At 53.1% G+C, this 20,777-nt stretch overlaps 1 protein-coding gene across 1 annotated transcript in view; it reads left to right on the top strand.

Moving 5' to 3' along the window:
• The window catches only part of LOC122381909 (disintegrin and metalloproteinase domain-containing protein 10-like), a 71,305-nt gene that overhangs the window by 23,645 nt on the left and 26,883 nt on the right, over nt 1–20,777 (top strand). The window contains exons 2-9 of the mRNA XM_043366694.1: nt 1,142–1,408; nt 1,952–2,146; nt 2,447–2,640; nt 3,709–4,005; nt 4,458–4,656; nt 4,945–5,304; nt 17,820–17,997; nt 18,618–18,792. Coding sequence (XP_043222629.1) covers nt 1,142–1,408; nt 1,952–2,146; nt 2,447–2,640; nt 3,709–4,005; nt 4,458–4,656; nt 4,945–5,304; nt 17,820–17,997; nt 18,618–18,792 — 1,865 coding nt within the window. The remainder of the gene's footprint in view (nt 1–1,141; nt 1,409–1,951; nt 2,147–2,446; nt 2,641–3,708; nt 4,006–4,457; nt 4,657–4,944; nt 5,305–17,819; nt 17,998–18,617; nt 18,793–20,777) is intronic.

Here is a 20,777-nt window from a genome sequence, read left to right on the forward strand (position 1 = left end):
GGGGCCCCTGGTAGCGGGGGCCAGGTCGCATGGGGGCCCTTGGTTGCCTGGGACCCCTGAGGGCCCCTGGTTGCCTGGGGGCCCCTGTTCGCCTGGGCGGCCTGGGGGCCCCCGGGTGACCTAAGGGCCCCTTCGGAAGCAGGTGGCCCCCTCCTGGGCGAAATCCTGGGTACGTGCCTGATTGAGCTGCGATACAACCTTCCGTGATGAGACGACGAAAGTTCTGAGCAGGTGTGAGCCCATTCTTCTGGAGAGAGCTCTCACGGGCCGCGCACGGGTCTGAGTCAGCGTCATTGGCGTGACGGAGCCGCGAGCCCGCCGAGGTCGTGACCCACTGTTACCGCCACCGGACTGTTACGCCATCCGCTTCGTCTCATTCCTGGGATATAATCCGGCATCACCTCCGTGATTAGGAACTGCTCCACAATTAAACAGATCACGAAGCTCGAAATTGGGTGTAATGTTTTATTGAATGGGCGCGTAATATTCCAGGGAATTTGTGTTGCCCCTCCCTTCGTCGTTTTCACCTGACCTGACCGCCAAGCGGGATCAGCCGGTGCTGCTCAGCTGAATTGGAAACCAAATTGTCCTTTCTCATCCCAGTCTACACACCAACGAGAAGTGCACTACCACTCAGTAACTAAGGGAAAACGACTCTGTAACTCACACCCGGGGTCTCCTTGGCAACGGCCAAACTGACACCCGGCACGATCCACCAGAACATAAGGCACTTTCATTACAGCAACAATGTATGTTGGAAATCGCACTTGTGTGGTGACATTATCAGGCGGTTCTCGCGAACATGATACTAATAGAACCACTTACCACCACTAGCGCGCTGTGTGCGCCTGGCCCAGTATGACTGCCTACACCCACACCCACCGACATCTGAGCTAATGGCACAGGTGTCATCCTTTTCTGCTGCACAGATCTTATCTGTTTCTGCTATCATTATTCCTCGCTCGGCTCGGCGACTGTCCCGGCCTGTGTCTTCTGTTTGCCTGTAACTATGTGCCTGCTGTAGGCTTTGCGGGGTTTGTTACCTGTCGTCGCACCTTTGCACTTACACTGTGCTTTCTCATACTTATCCTCTTACTAAGCACTTCCCTCGCACCTGACCCATGTCTCTTTGTGTCGGCAGGCGAGCGGCTCAGTCCGTACGTGCGTCACCACGAGCGGCTCGACTACGGCCGGGCGGCGGTGGAAGCGCGCCACCAGCGGGTGCGACGCGCCACCAACGCCGCCGCCGCGCCGCCGCTGACGCTCGAGTTCGAGGCGCTGCAGCGGCCGTTCCGGCTGCGGTTACGGCGAGAGGCGCGCGTGTTCTCGGCGGACGCCGTGCTCGTGGGTCCGTCGGGACGCTACGAGCCGCTGCAGACGGACCACATCTACGAGGGCCACCTCGAGGGTGAGATGGTGACCCGAGGAGTGCGACTCTAGAGGGGGATGAGCAATGAGCATGGTGTGTGTGTGTGGGGGGGGGGGGGGCGAGACATCGGGCATAACCCCAGGGACTGGGAAAGTTGGATGGCGATGTGAGATAACGTCTAACTTAAATGTCGCTGAACTCATCGCATTTCTTGAGGGCAGTGATTATAGTCTTCTTAACGCCATCGCGAAGCAATACAGTTTCGAAGATATCATAACAAGGCTAGTTATGTAATCGTACTCCTATACTGACCGCAATTCATGACTCTTGAGTGTCTCAGTTATGCATCAGGTAAAACAACTGCGCAACAATGCTGTCCGGTACTGCAAACTTACAAAAGTGGCCGCATTATCAGTATCACGAAACTATTTGAAGGCGTCGGCACGCGATGGCTTGTGTCCTGTTGTGCTTGCGGGCTGGCCTGGCGCCTCTGGGTTGGATGGGCTCTGGAGCTCCATAACCTTTGAAGTGGCCTGGTGGCCGCTATGACCGTCGCCTGACTGCGTTTCTGTCCCTTTTCAGGTGTTCCAAACAGTTTTGTGCACGGCTCAGTGCACGACGGAGTGTTCCAGGGCAAAATCGAGACGCCAGATGGGAATTATTACGTGGAGAAGGCGCATCACTACTATCCTCATAACCACTCATCGTCATTTCATTCTGTGATATACTCAGAAGAGCATATAGAGGACCCGTTCCAGCACTTGGAGCGAGGTAGAGGTGAGTCTTTTATACCGGATACGTTATCAGGAACGCGGGCGGATAGAGAGAATAGATTCATCCGTCTCTGAAGTCACTAAAGTAGCTGCTATAGTTTGACAATTTGCGTCGCCTTTGTACGTGTTTTGACATCAGCCTGGGACTAGTTAAAAAAACATCCGCGATCTTCAGTAGGAAACTCGTCAGCACTGCCATCGTTCCTCTTTGATCCATCTCTGTACCCGATAATGAGCACATACTATTCACCAGCCGCCCCTCTCATCAGCTCCCGGCCTAATGAAGCTCCGTTACCTCACGCAGGTCCGTTCGGCGGCTGCGGCGTCGATGGTGACGTGTCTGAATGGATGCACAAAGTACAAAACTCGGCCATCGACGACGACGAGACAGAGTTTCGGGCGGCGGCAGAGGAGCGCGAGCACCGGCGGCGGGAGCGCGAGCGGCCGAGCGCCGCCCGACGCGTGGCGCACGACGCCAGGCACTACAAATACACGGAGGTGAGCGGACGGGTAGCGAGGACGGAGGGGGGGGGGGGCAGTGCTCGGGGGTTTGGTTAGCAGGCTGGTGGGGAAACCGGGGAGTGGAGGGGTTACACGGAGAGAACTGAGCGCCGGCGTGGCGAACAGATGAACAGAATATGGCAGGTGTTGCTTTGGGAAGCCATCTTCAAACGCGATTTGTTATGTGAATCACTGCAGCTGGGGTTTGGTATTAGCGTTATGGTCCATGTATCTTGCAAGCACGTGAGACATTGTGCCCGCGGTACTGCTGGCGCTACCCAATTTATCGAGGTGAAGGTTATCGCGGACGGTCAGAATGGCAGAACCACCGCTCTCATTGTCGGCTGCCGCTGACATTTGCATTGTACCGTCTCTGTGCATTAAACACGAACGTCCCCATCGACACGGCTATAGCAGTTGCTGGGCCCTAAAATGCGGCCCCAAATAAACACTGTCACGGAGCAGCGTCGGCCAGTGAGCTGGCGACCGGGATGACCAAATACTGGACAGTGGGCAGCCCCGAGGGTGACTCATGCGCCAGAGACACTGTCGACTCGGTTGGGTCATACACTGCGGTGGAATGGTCGCAACCGTCATGTTTGGGGTGTCAAGATTAGTTATTGTTTTTTTTTGTCATAAATTCATCCGTCGTGTTGAGACGACTGTTTCGATTTTTTTGTCCCTGAATGTGAATTAGACTTTGTTCATGAATGCGAATTAGACAAGGTCACCTGTCCATTCCACTCTTAAGAATTATCGGCACCATTGCTACATTGTGTTTGGTTTATTGTGTTCAGTCAAGTATGAGCGTGCAACAGGCAGCATTGCAAACGTGGGAAAAGCCAGCTGCTCTTTGTCTCGGCGTCTTTGGAATCCAGCGTGTATTGGCGCTGAGGTTCGCCTCCGAATGTTCGTCTTTGCTTGTCCTTCTGCCCGGTTGAGTTCAGTGTCGATTATCTCTGACATATTCCGTTTATAAGAGACTCATCAGAGACACTCCTTCCCCTGCACGGTTGCCAGTTACCACCGTCCCACCCCATCAGCTGACCCCATCGCCGCCCGCAGGAGGCGCAGCGCCACCTGGACGCCGGCCGGTCGCGGTCTCGCCGGGCTCCCCGCCAGGGCGGCGCCACTAGTCACCTGCCCGACAGCCGAGGCACTTGCAGTCTGTCGGTGGAGACAGACCCTATGCTGTGGCGGCATGTGTTCGAGAAGGAGGGTGGAGACGACCGGCGCACTCGCGAGGAACTCACGTCCATGGTGGCGTCACACGTCAAGGCCGTCAACCGCGTGTACGACAAGGAGCAGTTTGACGGCAGTTACGCCCACCGGGGAATACAGTTCGAGGTGCAGCGACTCAAGGTAGGAGAGTCGAGCACTACAGCGGGAGTGGTGATGATGGGGTGGATAGGGTGACAGGGAGGGTATTGGTGGCATTAGTGTGTAGCTGGTGTTGGTGGGAGTGGGCAGAGTAGGATGAAAAGTGGATGCATTGTGCCGCTAAGTCGTTACACGTTAGAGTCCGGTTTTATTGAGCAATAAATTAGTACTCAGTGTGCCTAGCTGTTGGTGAAGGGCTACGCTCGTGACAACGAGCGTGGTGCCATCTGTAGTGTACCCGATTGAGCTATGTTGATGGAAACGGCTGACAGCGACATTGCTTTACCCCGTCCGCTTTAATATTGATGACACCTCTGGGATATTACTAGCCAAGATTACTTTACTAATGATTGCTAGCGGCACATGTCATGATATGCGGGTCTCTCGTAGATCACCACGCATGAATTTTCTCAACTTTGTGCCGTTCTTCTCAGATTGATGACGACAGCACATGTCGACCATCGTATCGCGGCCGGGACCGAAACAAGTTCTGTGTTCCTAACGTGGACGTGTCCAACTTCCTGAACCTTCACTCGGAGGACGACCACGACGCCTTCTGCCTGTCCTACGTGTTCACCTACCGCGACTTCAACAAGGGCACCCTGGGCCTGGCCTGGGTGGCCTCGCCCGCAGGTCAGTGGCGCTCAACAGGGAAGGGTCGTGGATGGCTGGCTACCAGGGAAGGTCGGAATAAAATAAATGAAACAACACTGCACTTGTTTCCTTTTAGGTTACTGTATGCTTTGAACAGGCAGTAACTACTTGCACAAAACTTTGATTATTTCCTATTGTAATTTCATCTCCTGTTGTGCATTGCGATTGACAGTCTCTTTTTCTCGTTTGTTTTTTTCTTCCGAAATTGACCCGCCTTTCTCCATCGTCTCGCGACTAACTGGCGACTCTGATTGGTGCCCTCGACAGGTGCGTCGGGCGGCATCTGTGAGCGTTACAAACCGTTCGCGGACAACATCGGCGGCTCCCAGCGCACCAACAAGCGCTCCCTGAACACTGGCATCATCACGTTCGTCAACTACCACTCGCGGGTGCCGCCGCGCGTCTCGCAGCTGACCCTGGCGCACGAGATCGGCCACAACATGGGCTCACCACACGACTGGCCGAGCGACTGCACACCCGGCGGGCCGAACGGGAACTACATCATGTTCGCCAGCGCCACCAGTGGCGACCTGCCCAACAACAGCAAGTTCTCCGAGTGCAGCCGGCGGAATATCAGCTCCGTGCTGGACGCCATATCGTCGGGAAAGAAACGCGACTGCTTTACGAGTGAGTACCGCGATCGTTTTAGTGGTTTGGCGTCCTATTTGTCGTGCGGAGTGGGAGCTGGGGTGGGGAGAGGGAGACACCTTTAGACGCCAGAGGCTTTGTTATGGAGTTCTGGAACTCAGTATGCCCCGTCAGACCGATTGTCAACGTTTAGACAAGCACGCTGACATTGGCACGACAGCTGCGCGAAATTAAAGTTACGTGGCGTGCGCGATAACGGGTTACAGAGCGATCAACGCCTGACAAGCCGCTTCAGACGGCTATTTCTGTTGTGAATCCGGCTGTAATGCCGGACTTATGTCGGGCTCGAATCCGCCGTTCTTAGATCCCGGGTGTATCTGATCGCCGGGGGCTGAGGCGCCACCTGAATAGTTGATGTTTGATGAGTAGACCGTCATCGGGGCTGCGGCGCGGATCAAAGCCATCGGCAGAGGCGTCGCTCGTCAATGACCCTCTGTGCCAGCAGGCCGCGGGCCGGCCGGTGGCGCGGATCGTCCGCGAGTAGTGGCCGATTGAGGCGTCCGTCTGCGGCCCTCTGCAGGCTTCCGGCCCTCTGTTGACACTGTGCTCACACTTTCAAACCGATTGGCCAGCCCTCCTTGAAAAGACGATACCGGGAATTCTGCCGCCGGGCGCTAGCCTTAGAACGTTTGGTGGGGTTTCTAGTTCAATGTGAGTCGTTCAAACCCCTGGGGCACTTATAAGACTTACCTCGGCGCCACGGCATTTGTGGTATGGCTTGTTTTGATAATTTTCGCTCGACGATAGAAAAGGCCTAATCTGAGTCAAAATTAGTTGGCCTGCGGGTACTTTCCAAGCGGATCAAAATACATCTTGGAAGGGTTTATGTAAAGCGTAATGTTATATAATCCAGGTCAACCTGAAATGTTCAAGTTAACCCTCTCGTCGTTTTTCTATCGAACATCACAAAAGTTGTGCTGGATAACTGAACTGTTTTGTTTTTAGAAGTAGAAGTTGAACAACGTTACATAAATGCTGACGTAATATTTCTGTAAACAGTGTGGTAAACAAGCGATGTTCACAGCAGCGTATAGTCAGTGGGCATATTTTCCAACATCTTACAATGGGAAGATAGCATGTAGGATATTGCACTATATGCTGCCATATTCACTACTCTCCTAGGAGGTGATGCATGCCTCTCGCTCTCCGAAGGCTGTGCCAGAGTCACACCACCAGGGAGGTTACGTCACAATGACGTCATCCTGCTGCTCTGCCGCTAATGCAGCGTGACAAGTTGGAAACGGGAGTGCTGGCGGGTGGCTCCCTGCGGGACGGAGTCGGGACGGAGGCTCGGCCGGCGGCGGACAGTGACCCGTGCTCAGGCACCGGTTGATCTGCCGCGGGCTAGCTACGAACGTCTGGTCGACCGCGAGAGCTGAGAGCTGTCCATCCCCTGTTCTTCCTCCTGGCTAGGCATTTGGCGAATTGTATTCGCCATCACGTCAGACTCATGCACTTATCCACTGTTTTCATTCCCGCAGCCTCACTGCAGCTCATTCATTCAACATACCAGAGTGAAAGTGGTCTGATGGGGGTGAATGGCTCCGGACCTTCCGGACTGATGGGATGTCACTGCCACTCGGCGGAACCATATATAGACCTGTCGTCGGCCGGTGACCGCGCGGCACTGACCTTTCCCTGTCCCTGTCATAGGTCTCCATCAGGGCTGATCTGTGCCGTGCCGTCTGTTTGTCTGATAACAGACCGGGTGCCGGGGCGACCCGGCCACGGCTGGCATCTGACTGGGTTGGTGACGGCAATTAGTGTCACGGCCCGTCCTATCCTTTGGTGATGACTGAGTGGTTATGCTGGTAATGGTGCACCCGGTAATAGGAAGAATGTGATTGTGCTCAACGTGTCTCAACATTTACTTTTCTATTGCTACTCAACATAGGGAGAATGTTGTGACGGCTGAGACAGGGCGGTAGGGTTTGACCGCGGCTGATGCGAGTCAGGATCGGACTGCGGACCGACGACGCTGTGGTAGAGCATGCTGTCGCTGTGGCGACCAGACGCAGTGATCTCCAGTCCATCATGGTTGCATGATCGCCGACCAACTCTCATAGCCAGCTGAGCTGAATGCTGTGGCATTGGATGGTCCGACATCAAGGAAAATCGCTCATCGCCGGCGACAGGCGGCGGCGGCATCGTCTCCGACTTTGTATTCGGGAGGGGCGTCTCCGTTTGGCGTCGGTGAGCGACCTCGGTCTGACCGCCGGACTGTGAGCGTTACTCCGCTGCCCGCGGCGTCCCGGGCCGCCGGTAACAGGGTTAACGCTGCACTGCGCGTCGGCAGGGCGGGGCCGGCCGCGTCCCCCGCCGCGCCGTAACGTGGTTATCGCTGTGACAGACAGACACAGACAGGCAGAGAGCCGGACAGACTGAGTGGGCCGGCCGACGGGCCCGGCCCGCCCCGGGCGTGTTAGGCGTTCACCCTTAAATCTCTCTCTCTCTCTCTCTCTCTCTCTCTCTCTCTCTCTCTCTCTCTCTCTCTCTCTCTCTCTCTCTCTCTCTCTCTCTCTCTCTCTCTCTCTCTCTCTCTCTCTCTCTCTCTCTCTCTCTCTCTCTCTCTCTCTCTCTCTCTCTCTCTTTGTCTCTCTCTCCCTCTCCCTCTCCCTTTTCCTCTCCCTCTCCCTGACTCCCCCTTTCCTCTCTCCATCCTCTGCAGCCTGCCTAGCCTCGAACTCCTGTGTGTCTCCACCGGTCTAACGACGTAGCGTTTATGACCCGCCCGGGTCCAGTTGGAGCTCAGCCACATCGCATCTCATTCCACAGCGGCGGGATGTTTGTGTTTGAATGTGTGGCCCCGTCTGATTGCAACGGCCCCTCGGTGACGCACTTTGCACCCAGGCCACTGGGAATAGAGGTCAAACTGAACTGCAGTATCAGATCAGTTTTCGGGCTTGGTTTGAAATCGAATGGTCCTCTAGAGGTTTCGACGGATGAACTGCGTTATGTGGGTTGACAAAGTGTTTTATTGGGTGTTCAGTAGGCATACCTTTGCACATCTCCACCTCTTTGTATAATGTGACGTCGTTGAGCCCTGGCCTCGTGTCTGATTTTCGGTGTGGGCGCCCGGCCACATTTTCCAGTCGAATGTCGCCCGTGCCGGCGTCGGCGACCACTCTTCTCGGCGGTGTTTTATAGGGTGGTCGGTGGTAGCGGCCTCTCCCAATCAGGAGCGCCAGATTGGACGCGTCTGTATTGACACGGCTGGCTCGCGGAGCAGGCCGGACGGGTGTGCCGTGAGGTGGGGCTCTCTAGCAGTGGTCGCATCTCGCGATAAAGTTTGGACACGAACAGTGTTCCAATATTGAATTTAATCTTTAATTGATTTGTCCAGCACTAGTTCTCGATCTTCAATTTTTGTGTTAAATTATGCGTGATATCAATCACCAACTGCAATCCATGAATCCTAAGTTTTACTGCTGTTGATGACGGAAGTAGACGTTTCATAGAACTGGAAATAGGTACCCTGGGTAATATTTTATTTTGTATTGGCCTACTTATCCCGTATGCTGCTTCTATTGTTAAACAGGTGTCCTTTTCATAATTTTTATATGCATCGGGCAATTACCGACATAGTCCAAGTCATGTAGTAATACGATATATGTAGAAATAGCTCTCGGTGGGAAAAGCTCTGATTACGCGCATTCCTCTGATGAACATTCACGATACCGATGACGGTGTCTTGTCCTGATCCTCTCTCAGGAAGAAACGCGCCTTCAATCCGGCCATTGTGTAATGCATCCCCAATGTCGGCGCCACAGTCAGCGGCGCCAGCCCGGTCCCGACTGCATTAGACCCCGTCCTGCAGCTCGGCTTTCTTCTGTGGTCGATCTAATACCAACATATAGAGGACAGGCGACAGTCCGGATTGAATAATTGTAGCGGATCTGGCCCGTTTGCTGCCCTGATGATTCACAAAAAGTGACACGATACGATGGCGGTTGCATATTCACAAAAAAATTGAACAATTTCATCTTATCTTGTGGTGAACTAATTTTTGGTACTTGTAATAGACACCCTGATGAAAAGATATAGCAATAAATGTCAAAAGCAATTTAATTCATTTCAATGCATTTTGATGAGTTGTTCAGTTGGCGCTAGCTCATTAATTATGAAACATAATTACGCTCTCACGAATTTGCAAATGTCATTTACATCTGTTGACATATCTTCATTCCACTCGTTGGTGTGCTATAAGCTTAACATATTGGAGCAACGTAACTACCTAATTAAGGAAACGCGGAGTGGCGAATTAAAGTGAGCATATCATGCATATGGTGGGGTGACTATCAATCATCAAAACATGGTTCGTGGCAAATGTGCATACCTATACGGTATGCATACAAAGGAGCGCTCATTGACATGCTTTTAGCCTGGTAGTTGGGTTTAACAAGTCGGAAGCTTATTATTTTGATGAAAATTTTTGCGCCTTTATATCCCATCCATCGCTCATCGAAATCTTCACGATGCCTGCAATGCTGATCATTGATCAATATATCGCAGCTTCCATTCCGATTTCCGAACCACAAGACCATTAGGTACAATTAGGTACCGAAACCGAACCGTTAGTCATATATGTAGTAAAACACACAAAAGTTTCAGTGAACGCATCGTGGTACTGTTGCAGAGAAATCGGTAGCGAATAATCGAGTGCGGAGTGACCCTCACCTCACTAACCACGCCGCGACAATTCATTCCGTCCTCGCTCCCATCTCCGTCGAGATTTGGTCGGAGCGGAGGGTAGGCTGTTCCGCACGGCAGCTCTGCGCTGCGGTACAGCCTACCTTCCCGTTACTCGGCCGCGCCGCTACTCTGCTGCCAGCGCCGAGTCCGATGTAAGTGACAATCTAAGTGGGGCGTACTTACTACCTACCCGCCTACTTACGACTTGGCTGCAAGGGTCTTGCAAAGACCCATTTTTATGCCACCTTTGCTTGTTTCGGGTTTCATTTTCCAGGTGGTTTTTATAGGACATTCATTTTGCTGGCTCGTTGACGACATGGCTCGACCTTTTAAAATGACTCAATTTGATGTCACCCTTTGAAGGGGAGCAAAGAGTTGCCTACCATTGAAAACTGGGCCGGGTCGCTGTAAATGTTTTCGCCTTTTGTCGCTGGCCTGGCAGTGATGGCGGACGCACGGTCGGACGTCGCGCTCTTTGTGCCAGTATTGGACCAATATGTGTCAGGTTTCGGGGTACGCCCAGAGGGGACACCCGACACTGTCGGCCTGTGACACACAGCGCGCAGTGGCACGGCCGACCTGGTGGCCGCTGCCGGAACAGCCGCTGGAACGGCACAGCGCACCCGACTCTGAACGGCAGCGATAGTAGTTCTGAATGGCGACACAGCGCTGCGCGTAAACATGCTGGCAAAAGATTGGCTTAGTGTGAGGCTGAGCGGAAAAATAGGGACTTTTCGTATAGTCGGCTAGTAGTTGCCAGTTGGTACCTTACTCGCTGGGAAGATTGCTGTTGTTAAGCTTCTTGGCAATAAGGCAACTCTAAATAAACGGCTTATAAAACTCTGTTAACGTCCTTATTGACATTCGCATTCCGACAGCGTCGTGTTGAGCTGAGTTCCAACCGTTGATAAACTGGCGGCAGCCCGTGACAACGACCTACGACGGAGCCTTTCATCTGACTGGCACAGAGCGCAGGCGGTGACCTGCGGCGCGATCAGCCTCACCAGAGCAGAGCACAGGCGGTGATCTGCGGTGGGGTCCCTGGCCTCACCAGAGCAGAGCACTGGTGGTGACCTGCGGCGGGGTCCCTGGCCTCACCAGAGCAGAGCACAGGTGGTGACCTGCGGTGGGTCCCTGGCCTCACCAGAGCACAGCACAGGTGGTGACCTATGCCGGGTCCTTATTCTGACTGCCGCCCACAGAGCACAGGTGGTGACCTATGCCGGGTCCTTATTCCGACTGCCGCCCACAGAGCACAGTTGGTGACCTGTGGCGGGATCCGAATTCCGGCGGTGACCTGTGGCGCCGTTATCCGTCGAGCAACAGGTGACCGGTGGCGCAGTTAGCTGGGGTAGGTACTCGGCAGTCGGTCCGGGACGGCCAGCTCGTGAACAGCCATTTCCCGTCTGACCGGACCCGGAGTGGTCCCTGGGGCGCACTCATGGCACAGGGCAGTGCTGACGGCAACTCGGACCCGAGGGCGGGCAGTCGGTGGCGGACGGAGCACTTCCGCCCTATCTCCTCTCTCTCTCCTCTCGCTCTCTCACTCTCTCACTCTCACTCTCACTCGCACTCGCACTGTTTTCTCAGCCCTCCTCTCCTATCATATTCTGTGCAGAACTTATTTCATCCTTGTTAACTCGGTAGTTATGGGCAAAAGTTAAAAGAACGTTTTCGAATGTATGTTATTTGTTATAAAATGGTTTCCATTCAAATTCGAGGAGCCGTTTAAAGGCTCTCGCGCAACACAGCGCTTTAAGGATTTTGAAGCACGCTACTGTTTGCATTAGTTTTTTCTTTCAGTGCATTTTTAGCTGTAACTCTACTTGAAGACAGGTCGAATAAGTAATGTTGCGATGGCTTTTAGCTCTTCCTAATGTTAATTGGAGTTCCTGTAACAGTTTGTTTCAACAAGCTAAGTTCTAAACCTTTGAATTTGCTAATTAGCAAGCTATTTGCTGAAGTTAAGCCGAGTTTGTTCCGGAGGCACTGATCTGCACCGTCCGCATTGGTTATTTCATAATTGCCGAACTCGTTTAAAAGTCTACACTTGTTTCCAATGTCCGTTCAGAAATCAGAAGGAAACCTTCCAGCACACTCCCCGACAAAGTTGATGACACTGTCGCCTCACTATTACCACACGCCTTCCGGCCCTACCACGACCGTAGCGCCACGTGGAGATCTTAAGATCTCTGGAGATCTTAAATAGACCCACTGTACGTTATGCATCAACAGTCAACACATTTAAAACTTCGACGATGTTGAAGCCTTCTAGAATAGAAGTTTATATGATGACGACTGGCCCTAAAAATTTGTGACAAATATCAACGCCTGGCGTCCGCGTAGGATTGCGCTTTGACCTGTTTTCTCTCTTGTAGAAAGTATTTGCAAGAGCATCGCAGCTATGCCTTTATTTTTATATGCATAAAGCTGCTTTTAGTTCATTGGTCCGATCAAAATGTTGACTTTTCGGACCGGCGCTGTGACGTGATCGCTATATTACGAACTTGGACTTTCACCGGGCAGTCACTATTGGTGTTTCGCGTGCTCCACTTTCATTTGTCGTCCGCTGCTCCTGGACAGTTGATTGGTGGTGTTGTGGCGTCCGCTTTGTCTGTCGGAGACTCCTTTCTGATGTTCAGCCATTCTACAATCATATTTCAGCGCAGCCCAGTAAATGGAGAGCCACAAATCGCTCGGCGCGGGATGTAATTTATGAACAATGGATCAAACCGGGCACTTGAGGCCTGGCGCGCCGCATTTCGGCGATGAATAATTCGGCGAACCATCATGTGTCGGATCGACCTGACTCGAACCGGTGGTTTGAGCGCCGAACTGAATACCGTCGGCAGCCTTCCTCTGCGAAACAGATCAGTCATGTCATACAGCCCTCTATCGAACAACCATCCCGATAAAAGCATTGATCTATTTGTCCTCTGCATCAAATTGAAATAAAATGTCAAGCCACGTCCGCCGATGACCCCCGTAGTCCTGAGCGCCATAAACCCCCACCTCAACATAAAGTCACGTCTTGTTTTGTTTACTTACGTTTTATGTCCCTTTTTCTTGTTAAAGATTCTATGATAATAGATGTGTCGGTTTTGCATTCTTCCTTGGAAGGATATCCAGGATTCTTTATTGCCAGCAATATTTCTCTTCGCCTGATGTCAGTCGGGCAGCTCCGCGTCTCACGTCATGTCACGACTCTTCACTGGACGTGACCTGTGCGTCACGTTTCCGTTCATGGCACGTCACGCGCCGATTAAATTTGCCGTCGGCGCTGTGACCCGTTCCACTGCCGTCGCTGCTAGTGTCGCTGCAGACGTTTGAGGCCAATATGTGCTGGGCGCCGTGCTATGTATCGACTGCCGACTGGTCCGCACCACCTAGTCCCAATGTAGGCAGCACTGATCGTACTTAGCTGGTGTCCGTGCCACCGCCACCGACCCCTAGGGGCGGAGTGGACCAACTACTACATAGCTTACATGGAAGTTTCCGCGTACAAATGATAGTTTATCTCAGCAAGATGATGTGTTGCAAAGGAACTAACCTGCACATGTGCGAGTGGTGAACGGGCTCGGTCTGAAATGTTGTCCCGTGCGCTGAATAGCTGTATTTCCTCTGAGGTTCTTGGCAACTTTTTATTCAGACCTGCCTGCAAGGTTATATCTCCCGCACTAAAATGACAGTCTAGGGGAAGCGCGGTACAGCTAATGGGATTTATTTCTCAAAGGATTCATACATTTTGAAGATAGTGAGGAGGCATTCTGTTGTGCATTAGAGGAGTTTTGCTCCAGAGTACCGTTATTACCTATTTGTTTGCCGGCAACTGGCTTCGAGTCCATCGCTCTACTAGAGCTTGGGGTCACTAGGGAATTCTTGAGAGGAGTTTTAGGGGTCAATAAGTCCTAGTCCAAATTTTTGACGTCACTGACCACTGTTGACGTTTTTCTTTTCTTTTTGTCATCGGTTGTTTTGTCTGTATTGATCATTTTAAGCAGCAGGTCGGAGCCAGTTGATGGGACCTGATCATTGTGTTGGGTGAGGCAATTTGGTTGCTCAGTAGTCACCGCAGCGCCGGCGGCCGGTGTGTTCCGTGCCCTGCTCGGCGACTCTCAGAGGGACAGTCGGTCGGTGGCGTAGCTCGCCTCGCGCTCCGGAGGATGGCGTGACTCGCCTCGCGCTCAGGAGAGATGGTGCAGCTCGCCTGGCGCTAAGCTTATCGCCGGATGTCACCGACACTCCCCGGTCGGACAAACGACTCGGGAGCCGGCGTCGCTCAAGGACTGTGTCGTATCGTAGCCGACCACGGGCCGCGTCTCCTCGAACGGAGCCCTAACGGAAACGCGACAGAGTGGACACTACTCTTCACTCCTTGGAGTGGGTGCCTGCCTAGAGTGTCGGTGTTAGTTTTATTTCAAGGTGCCGTGGATGTAACATTGGGCAGCGCTTTTGCTGCTAAATTAACCCTCGCCCGTAAACGGTGTTTTGCCACCTTCGCCCATGCAGGGGGGGGGGGGGGTTTGGTGCGACCCCCCTGGCGTTTGAAAACGGAGCGTCGTAGAGCTTAGCGGAAAAACCAACGGATTGCTCTCAACGAGATCTCGCGATTGGTGGTATATTTTTTGGTCCTAGGTCAACATTTGACCTACTTATGACCGGTCAAAGGTCAAATTTTCGGAAAAATCTAACTTTTTCAGATTTCCGCGCCGATTGCGGCAAAACGGTAAGAGATATCGACTTGAAACCTTCACTATCGTGATCCTTGATCAATTCTCTATCGTTTGGTGTGTATTTCGATGTCATAACTCTAAAAATGATGCGTTGGGAGCATCGGAAGTCTGCAAGGTCATTTGTGAATTGGGTCACGTCAGGCGTGTGACGTCACTGACCTGACCCTGACCCAAAATGAACTACAAGAAATAACCGACGATGCCTGAAATGGATAGCAAATTCGAATTCAGGGCATCAAAATACCCCGAAAAGGCATACAAGTGCAAGAAGTCATTACAGGTCAACCGAGGTCACTGACCTGACCTTGACCTTTAGTAACCTTGAAAAGGTCAACGGACATTGTGCCAATGTCAAATCAGCCAGTTATGATTCTAAAACAATCCATCAGTGTGTCAGGTCAGTCGGCATTTATACCAATGTGAAGCAATCTCCAATTTAGCGTAAATCTGGCCGGAGGTTGTTCCCTTTATGACGTCATAACTCCGTGACCTGACATGACCTTGACAAAAAAGTACCAAAAGTTGCGCAAAGGATGCCCCATAGGGTACTGAAAATATGAGCAGGCTATCTGAAACGGTTCGGCGTGTAGCTAAGAAAAACCTCAGGGGGGGGGGGGTTGCACAGGGGCGTAGGCAGGGGGGGGGCACTGGGCCATGGCCCCCCCTTGGGCGCCGAAGGCGCCCTTTGCGATTGGAGGGCGCCGAAGGCGCCCTCCAATCGCAAATGCAATTGTGATATAATCGAATAGAAAAACAATCGCGACTGGAGGGCGCCCTCCAATCGCGAATGTGTTTACAGGGAAAATACGGATGGAGGGCGCCCTCGGAGGACGCCCATTCCAAATACGCCCTCCAAATACGGTTGGAGGGCTCCCTCGGGCGCCCTCCAACCACATTTGTAGGCTGTAGCTCTCTAAGCGTAACGGTGGTCGCCTATGTAAGCCGCTGTCCTGTAAATAAGCGCCCTCTCACCCGAAGGCGCCCTCCTGTAGGTCGCCACCCTGCTACACATTGCCGCCCTTCTGCTGATCGGTGTCCTCATAATTATTGGCGCTCTCCTACCTATTGAGCCCTCATGTGAAATTTTGAAGGCCGCCTTTCTCCCTTTTGGCACCCTCTTGTTCAGTGCCGCCCTCCTACCTATTGGTTCCCTAGTCCTTCCTGTTGAATGTTAATCGGGGCCCTTCTCCTATTGGCGCCCTCGTGTAGATCGCCGCCCTCCTAACCACTGGCACCCTCCTGTTGATCACCGCCCTCCTATCCACTGGCACCTTCCTGTTGACCAGCGCCCTCCGCACAGACGCCCTCCTGTTCGTGTCATCCTCTTGAGCAAAGGCGCCCTCCTCACCATTGCCACCCCCATTTTAATCGTCACCCTTCCGCTCATTGGCGACTTCCAGTTGATGACCGCCCTCCCACCTATTGGCGACCTCTTGTTGATCGCCACCCTCCTATTGGTGCTCTCCTGTTCCTCGCCACCCTCTTACCTGGTGGCGCCCTCCTGTTGATTGTTGATCGGCGCCCTCCTGCCTATTGGTGCCCTCCTGTTGATCGCTGCCCTTCTATCCATTGGCGCCCTCCTGCTGCTCGCCAACTTCCTACCTATCGGTGCCCTACTGTCGAAACTCGGGATGTTGATCGGGGCTCTTCTACCTATTAGTGCCCTCCTGTGGATCGCAGCCCTTCTACCTATTGGCAACATCCGTTGATCGCTGCCCTCCTATCATTTATTTACTCCTTTGGCATGTTTTTCAACTTAGTCGTTCTATTGCACATAGTTGATGTCTTGCCTGTGAAAACTGCCACAAATGAACGTGCATTCAGCACAATGAATGAAGTATCTATACCTACCAAAACTATCTACGCTCTACGATGCATAAAACACGTCTTTGGTCTTAACGGATTGATCCTACTTTACGTGCATCATGGCATCTATATGGATTACGATTAAGTATTGTCAACAGGTTCGGGCGCAACAGCAGGCATCTGAAGTTTCGGTGATTGAAACTGGTTATGTGGGTACACTGTATGCATCTGTGAGAAGGCTATGAAGGCTGGTCTGAGGTAATTTGGATGATGTTTACGCATCTCGCGCTCCGGTATCAATCCGATACGGTGATCTGGTGCGTAGATATGCCACCGCCAATAAACTTTTATACATCGACACCCATGAGCCAAGCTTTCTGTACAGTTTGTGTGGCAGCGGCCCGACCAAACCTTAGGTATTTTTTACACCTTCAAATTTGGTAAAAGAGCGAGAGGAGCTTTGAACAGTGATCGTATAAAAGGCGTGCCTAAAAAGCGGAGGAAAAGGTTGTTTTCAAAAATTTCGCGCGCCTTCGGCGCAGCATTTCAAGAACACTTGACCTTTTGTGACCTGGAGTATAAGGAATACACACGATGCAAAATCAATGCAGCACGACCTATACGAGGTTACGCAAAAAAAAAACTGGTGGCATGGTAAAAAACGCCTCCCAACCCCCCAACCCCCACTGAGCGATTTTTTATCTCGCGACCGTATGGCGCCCTCCTTGGGTGAGGTGGCGCCCTCCAAACCCTTGCCCCCCCCCCTTCGCGATTTTCTAAATACGCCGCTGGGGTTGCACCAACCCCCCCCCCCCCTACATGGGCGAGGGTTAAAAATGCCTGCTACAAGTGCCTCACAGACCTTCTTTGTCGGCCAAGTAGTGAAGCATCATATTACTTATTGCAAGGGCATATAATTAAGGGCATATTATGTTACAAAGACTTCCCCTGTTAGATACCAGGCTGTTGGGAAGCAGTTGAGTGGGTTTATTTGCTCCGTCTCTTGAGCTCATCAGCTTCGTCGTTTTCCTAATAAATGCTAGGCCCTTGGTAACCCCCCTGACGGGTGCTCCCGCCTCTCGGCGTTTTCGGTTCATTGGCGTTCTGTTGTGCAGCTCGAATTTCCCTGTCTAATTGCTCTCCTCGGTCCATTTTCCAGGCCTCCGTTGGCGTTACGGGAGCGTGCTCGGTCGGCACGGGGCTGCCCCGCGGTGGGTCGGGTAGTGTTTCCCCTCTGACTCCCCCCCCCCGTTCTCCCTACAGAGTCGGACGGCGCCTTCTGCGGCAATAAGATCGTCGAGGATGGCGAGGAGTGTGACTGCGGCTTCGACGACGCCGAGTGCACTGAGAGCTGCTGCTACCCGAACCAGGTGTCCGAGTCGGACCGGCGGAGCAACGCCTCGGCAGAGGGCTGCCGTCGGCGTCAGCACACCCAGTGCAGGTGCGCACCCGCCACCCCGCCACTGCTCCTCACGCTCCTCTAATGAGCCTAGCATCGCGCTGTTCTGTGGGCGGAGATTGTGGTGTTATGATTTGTTTTAAATAGAAGGATTAGAAGTATTTAAAGTCTGTAATCCGCTATGAGAGGTAGGTGGGCAGACGAGCCAGCGGCGAGCGCCTGGTCTGGCGTATGCTTTTTGGCCTGGTTGTCTCATTATACAGAGGCCGATAGTGCTAATACGGCGCCTCGGCGCGGTGCTGCTGCTTTCCCATTAGTGTAGGATCACCGGGATCAGGTGAAGCCACCTCGCTGATGGTTCCATAAACCCTTACTCGGCAGATTCGGGGAACCCAGTGTGGCGCGCGACAAAACTGCGCAGACTTCTCAATATTCTGGACACAATCTTTATCCTGGTCCTAAAATGTAAAACACACGCCATTATGTATTCTGAGACGCGATTAGAATGGGCTTTCTGTAATCCCGAGTTCCGGTTGGTGTCAGAATGCTTGATAGCTTTGTCTGGGTTTGGGTTTGTTATCTGTAGGGTGGGTGTCGGCCTGTCGGCCCTTCGTCTCCCTACCCAAGTTCCCACTGACGTCATTTTGTTGTGCCGTTGACAGTCCGAGTGAGGGTCCGTGCTGCGACCGGCGCTGCTCGTTTGTGGCCACCTTCGAGCGGCTGCGGTGTCGCTCAGAGGACAACTGCACGTACGACTCGTACTGTGACGGCTACCGGGCCAGCTGTCCGGCGCCGCCGCCGCGACCCGATATGACCGAGTGCAACAGCGGCACCAAGGTAAGACTCGGGCAGTGGGACCGGCGGAGACGGTTCCGGCCTCTCACCGGGGCGATCCATTTGTATAACCGGAGCATGCAAGTTTCATGGAGCATACTGGAAGGCGTTGCAATACATTTGCATTATTTTCGTTTGAGTGAAACTTGCATGTTGTGTAATTGGGTCTGTCCGTCCGTCCGGGTCGGTTGGGAGCTCAGCTCCGGCAGCCAGTCCGCCGGGTCTCGTTCCATGAACTGTGGCTCCATCGCGGAGTGTATGGCTGCTCTACCCGGCCGCGGCCGCCGCTGCTCGGCCCATCAGTCACGATGCGTGGCTGCCCGTCTGGTAAGGCGGCCCCGATCGGCCCACTGCGGAGGCACTCGGCACTCGACCAACGCGCCACCCGGGCTGGTGCGGGGTGACGCGGGGCTGCAGAGCTGGGCCTGCGCTCTGACTGGGCTTAGCTTTGGTTAGCACCAGTCTGTGGCCGGGCTGACCGTTGCCAGGGCTGGCCACTCCGTCGCCCGTCCAGCGCGCGGTACGGTGTGCAGCTGACATGGTCCGATTACGGCTTTAAGAGCTTTGCTGAGGGGTGTCGTGACAAGCAACTTGTCGCGAGTGGTATTCGCATCGTAACTGCCCATAAGACAAAGTTGTGTTGCGTGCTTCAGAAAGTTTGTTAATTACACTGGCCGCAACTGCGGAGTCGACGCGAGGATTGCTTGCGAAGGGGCGTTTTCAGCTGGCTATTAAATGTAGATGTGTTTGGGCGTATGGCGTTAGCTTCGCGAATGATTTGTACATACCAAAGGATTGATAATCACGCATTTATGTAATAAGTTAATAACTGTAGTAAATATTTTAGTTTGTCGGAATCGATCGTTCAGGTCCGGTTGAAACCTTTGAAACGCTACGCTTCAGTGACATTCGCCGGCTGTTTGAAATTGGTGGTTAATATTTCATCTGGACTTATTGCATCGCTGATATTGGTGAATCTTTTCCGCTCTTACACCGACTCACCCGGATTTCGCTGATAATGTTTTATGCGACGAACCAATAGATCGCTTTTATTGACAACATATCTTCATTAGTGCGGATCCGGTGCCGCAGTTGGGGGATATTAGGTGAATTACGCGTATATTAGAGCAGCGCTTGACAAGGGCGAGTTCAACGTACCCAATTTTCTTGCTAATTTATTCAGTCCCTTGTAAACGCGAAGTTTCTTGTCGAGCTCCTTTGTGTCATACAGCCGCTATACGCTGTGCGTGATGCGTAGCTGCGTGTGCGTTTGAGTGCGCTGGGTGCGCCATTCACACTCTGGCCGATTCGTTTTCCCGGGGTCGGGGGTGTGCCTCCCTTTTCCCACTCTCTCACTCCGATAAAAGGTCGACTCAGCGTGTCCCACAGCGCTCCGGGAGCCGTGCCATGCGCGACGGACTGGCACCGGCGCTGCCTGCGTCATGCAGCCGACGCGCCAGAGCGTACCCTGATGGCGGTGCGTGGCTGCTCTAGTACCGGGCGGCTCTGGGACGGATCCCGCACCGGTGGGGAACTCCTTGTGACGGTGGTAATAAGGCCCGGGGAGCTCTGAGCCTTAGAGCCGCTGAAATCAGCCGTGAGTGTGCTGTTCGGATAAGACGGGCTCGTGTTTGGTCGTTGTGGTGCCCTTGCCTGGCCGGCAGCCGTAGTGAGATCCTGTATGGCCTTTATTTAATATCACACGGAGCTCTCGAGTCGGCCGGGCGCCATGCAGATTTTCCGTCGGAACTCGGCAATGTGGAATGGGGACTCGTGGAATTACGAGCATGAAACGCGCCGGCTGCGGGAATTTCAGTTCAATAACGGCTCGGGTCACCGTTTTAATACCGCTACATCTTGCGGCAACCAATATACGGCTTACTACAGGGTGATCGAAAAAAAGTGTCACCCCTAACTTAAAATCTACATAACTCGCGACTGGTAGGTCGGATGACTTCGCGCCAGGCAGCATCGGAAAGAGCAGGCAA

Source organism: Amphibalanus amphitrite, unplaced genomic scaffold (assembly GCF_019059575.1).
Source record: "Amphibalanus amphitrite isolate SeventyFive unplaced genomic scaffold, NRLGWU_Aamphi_draft 000129F_arrow, whole genome shotgun sequence".
Lineage (NCBI taxonomy): Eukaryota > Metazoa > Arthropoda > Thecostraca > Balanomorpha > Balanidae > Amphibalanus > Amphibalanus amphitrite.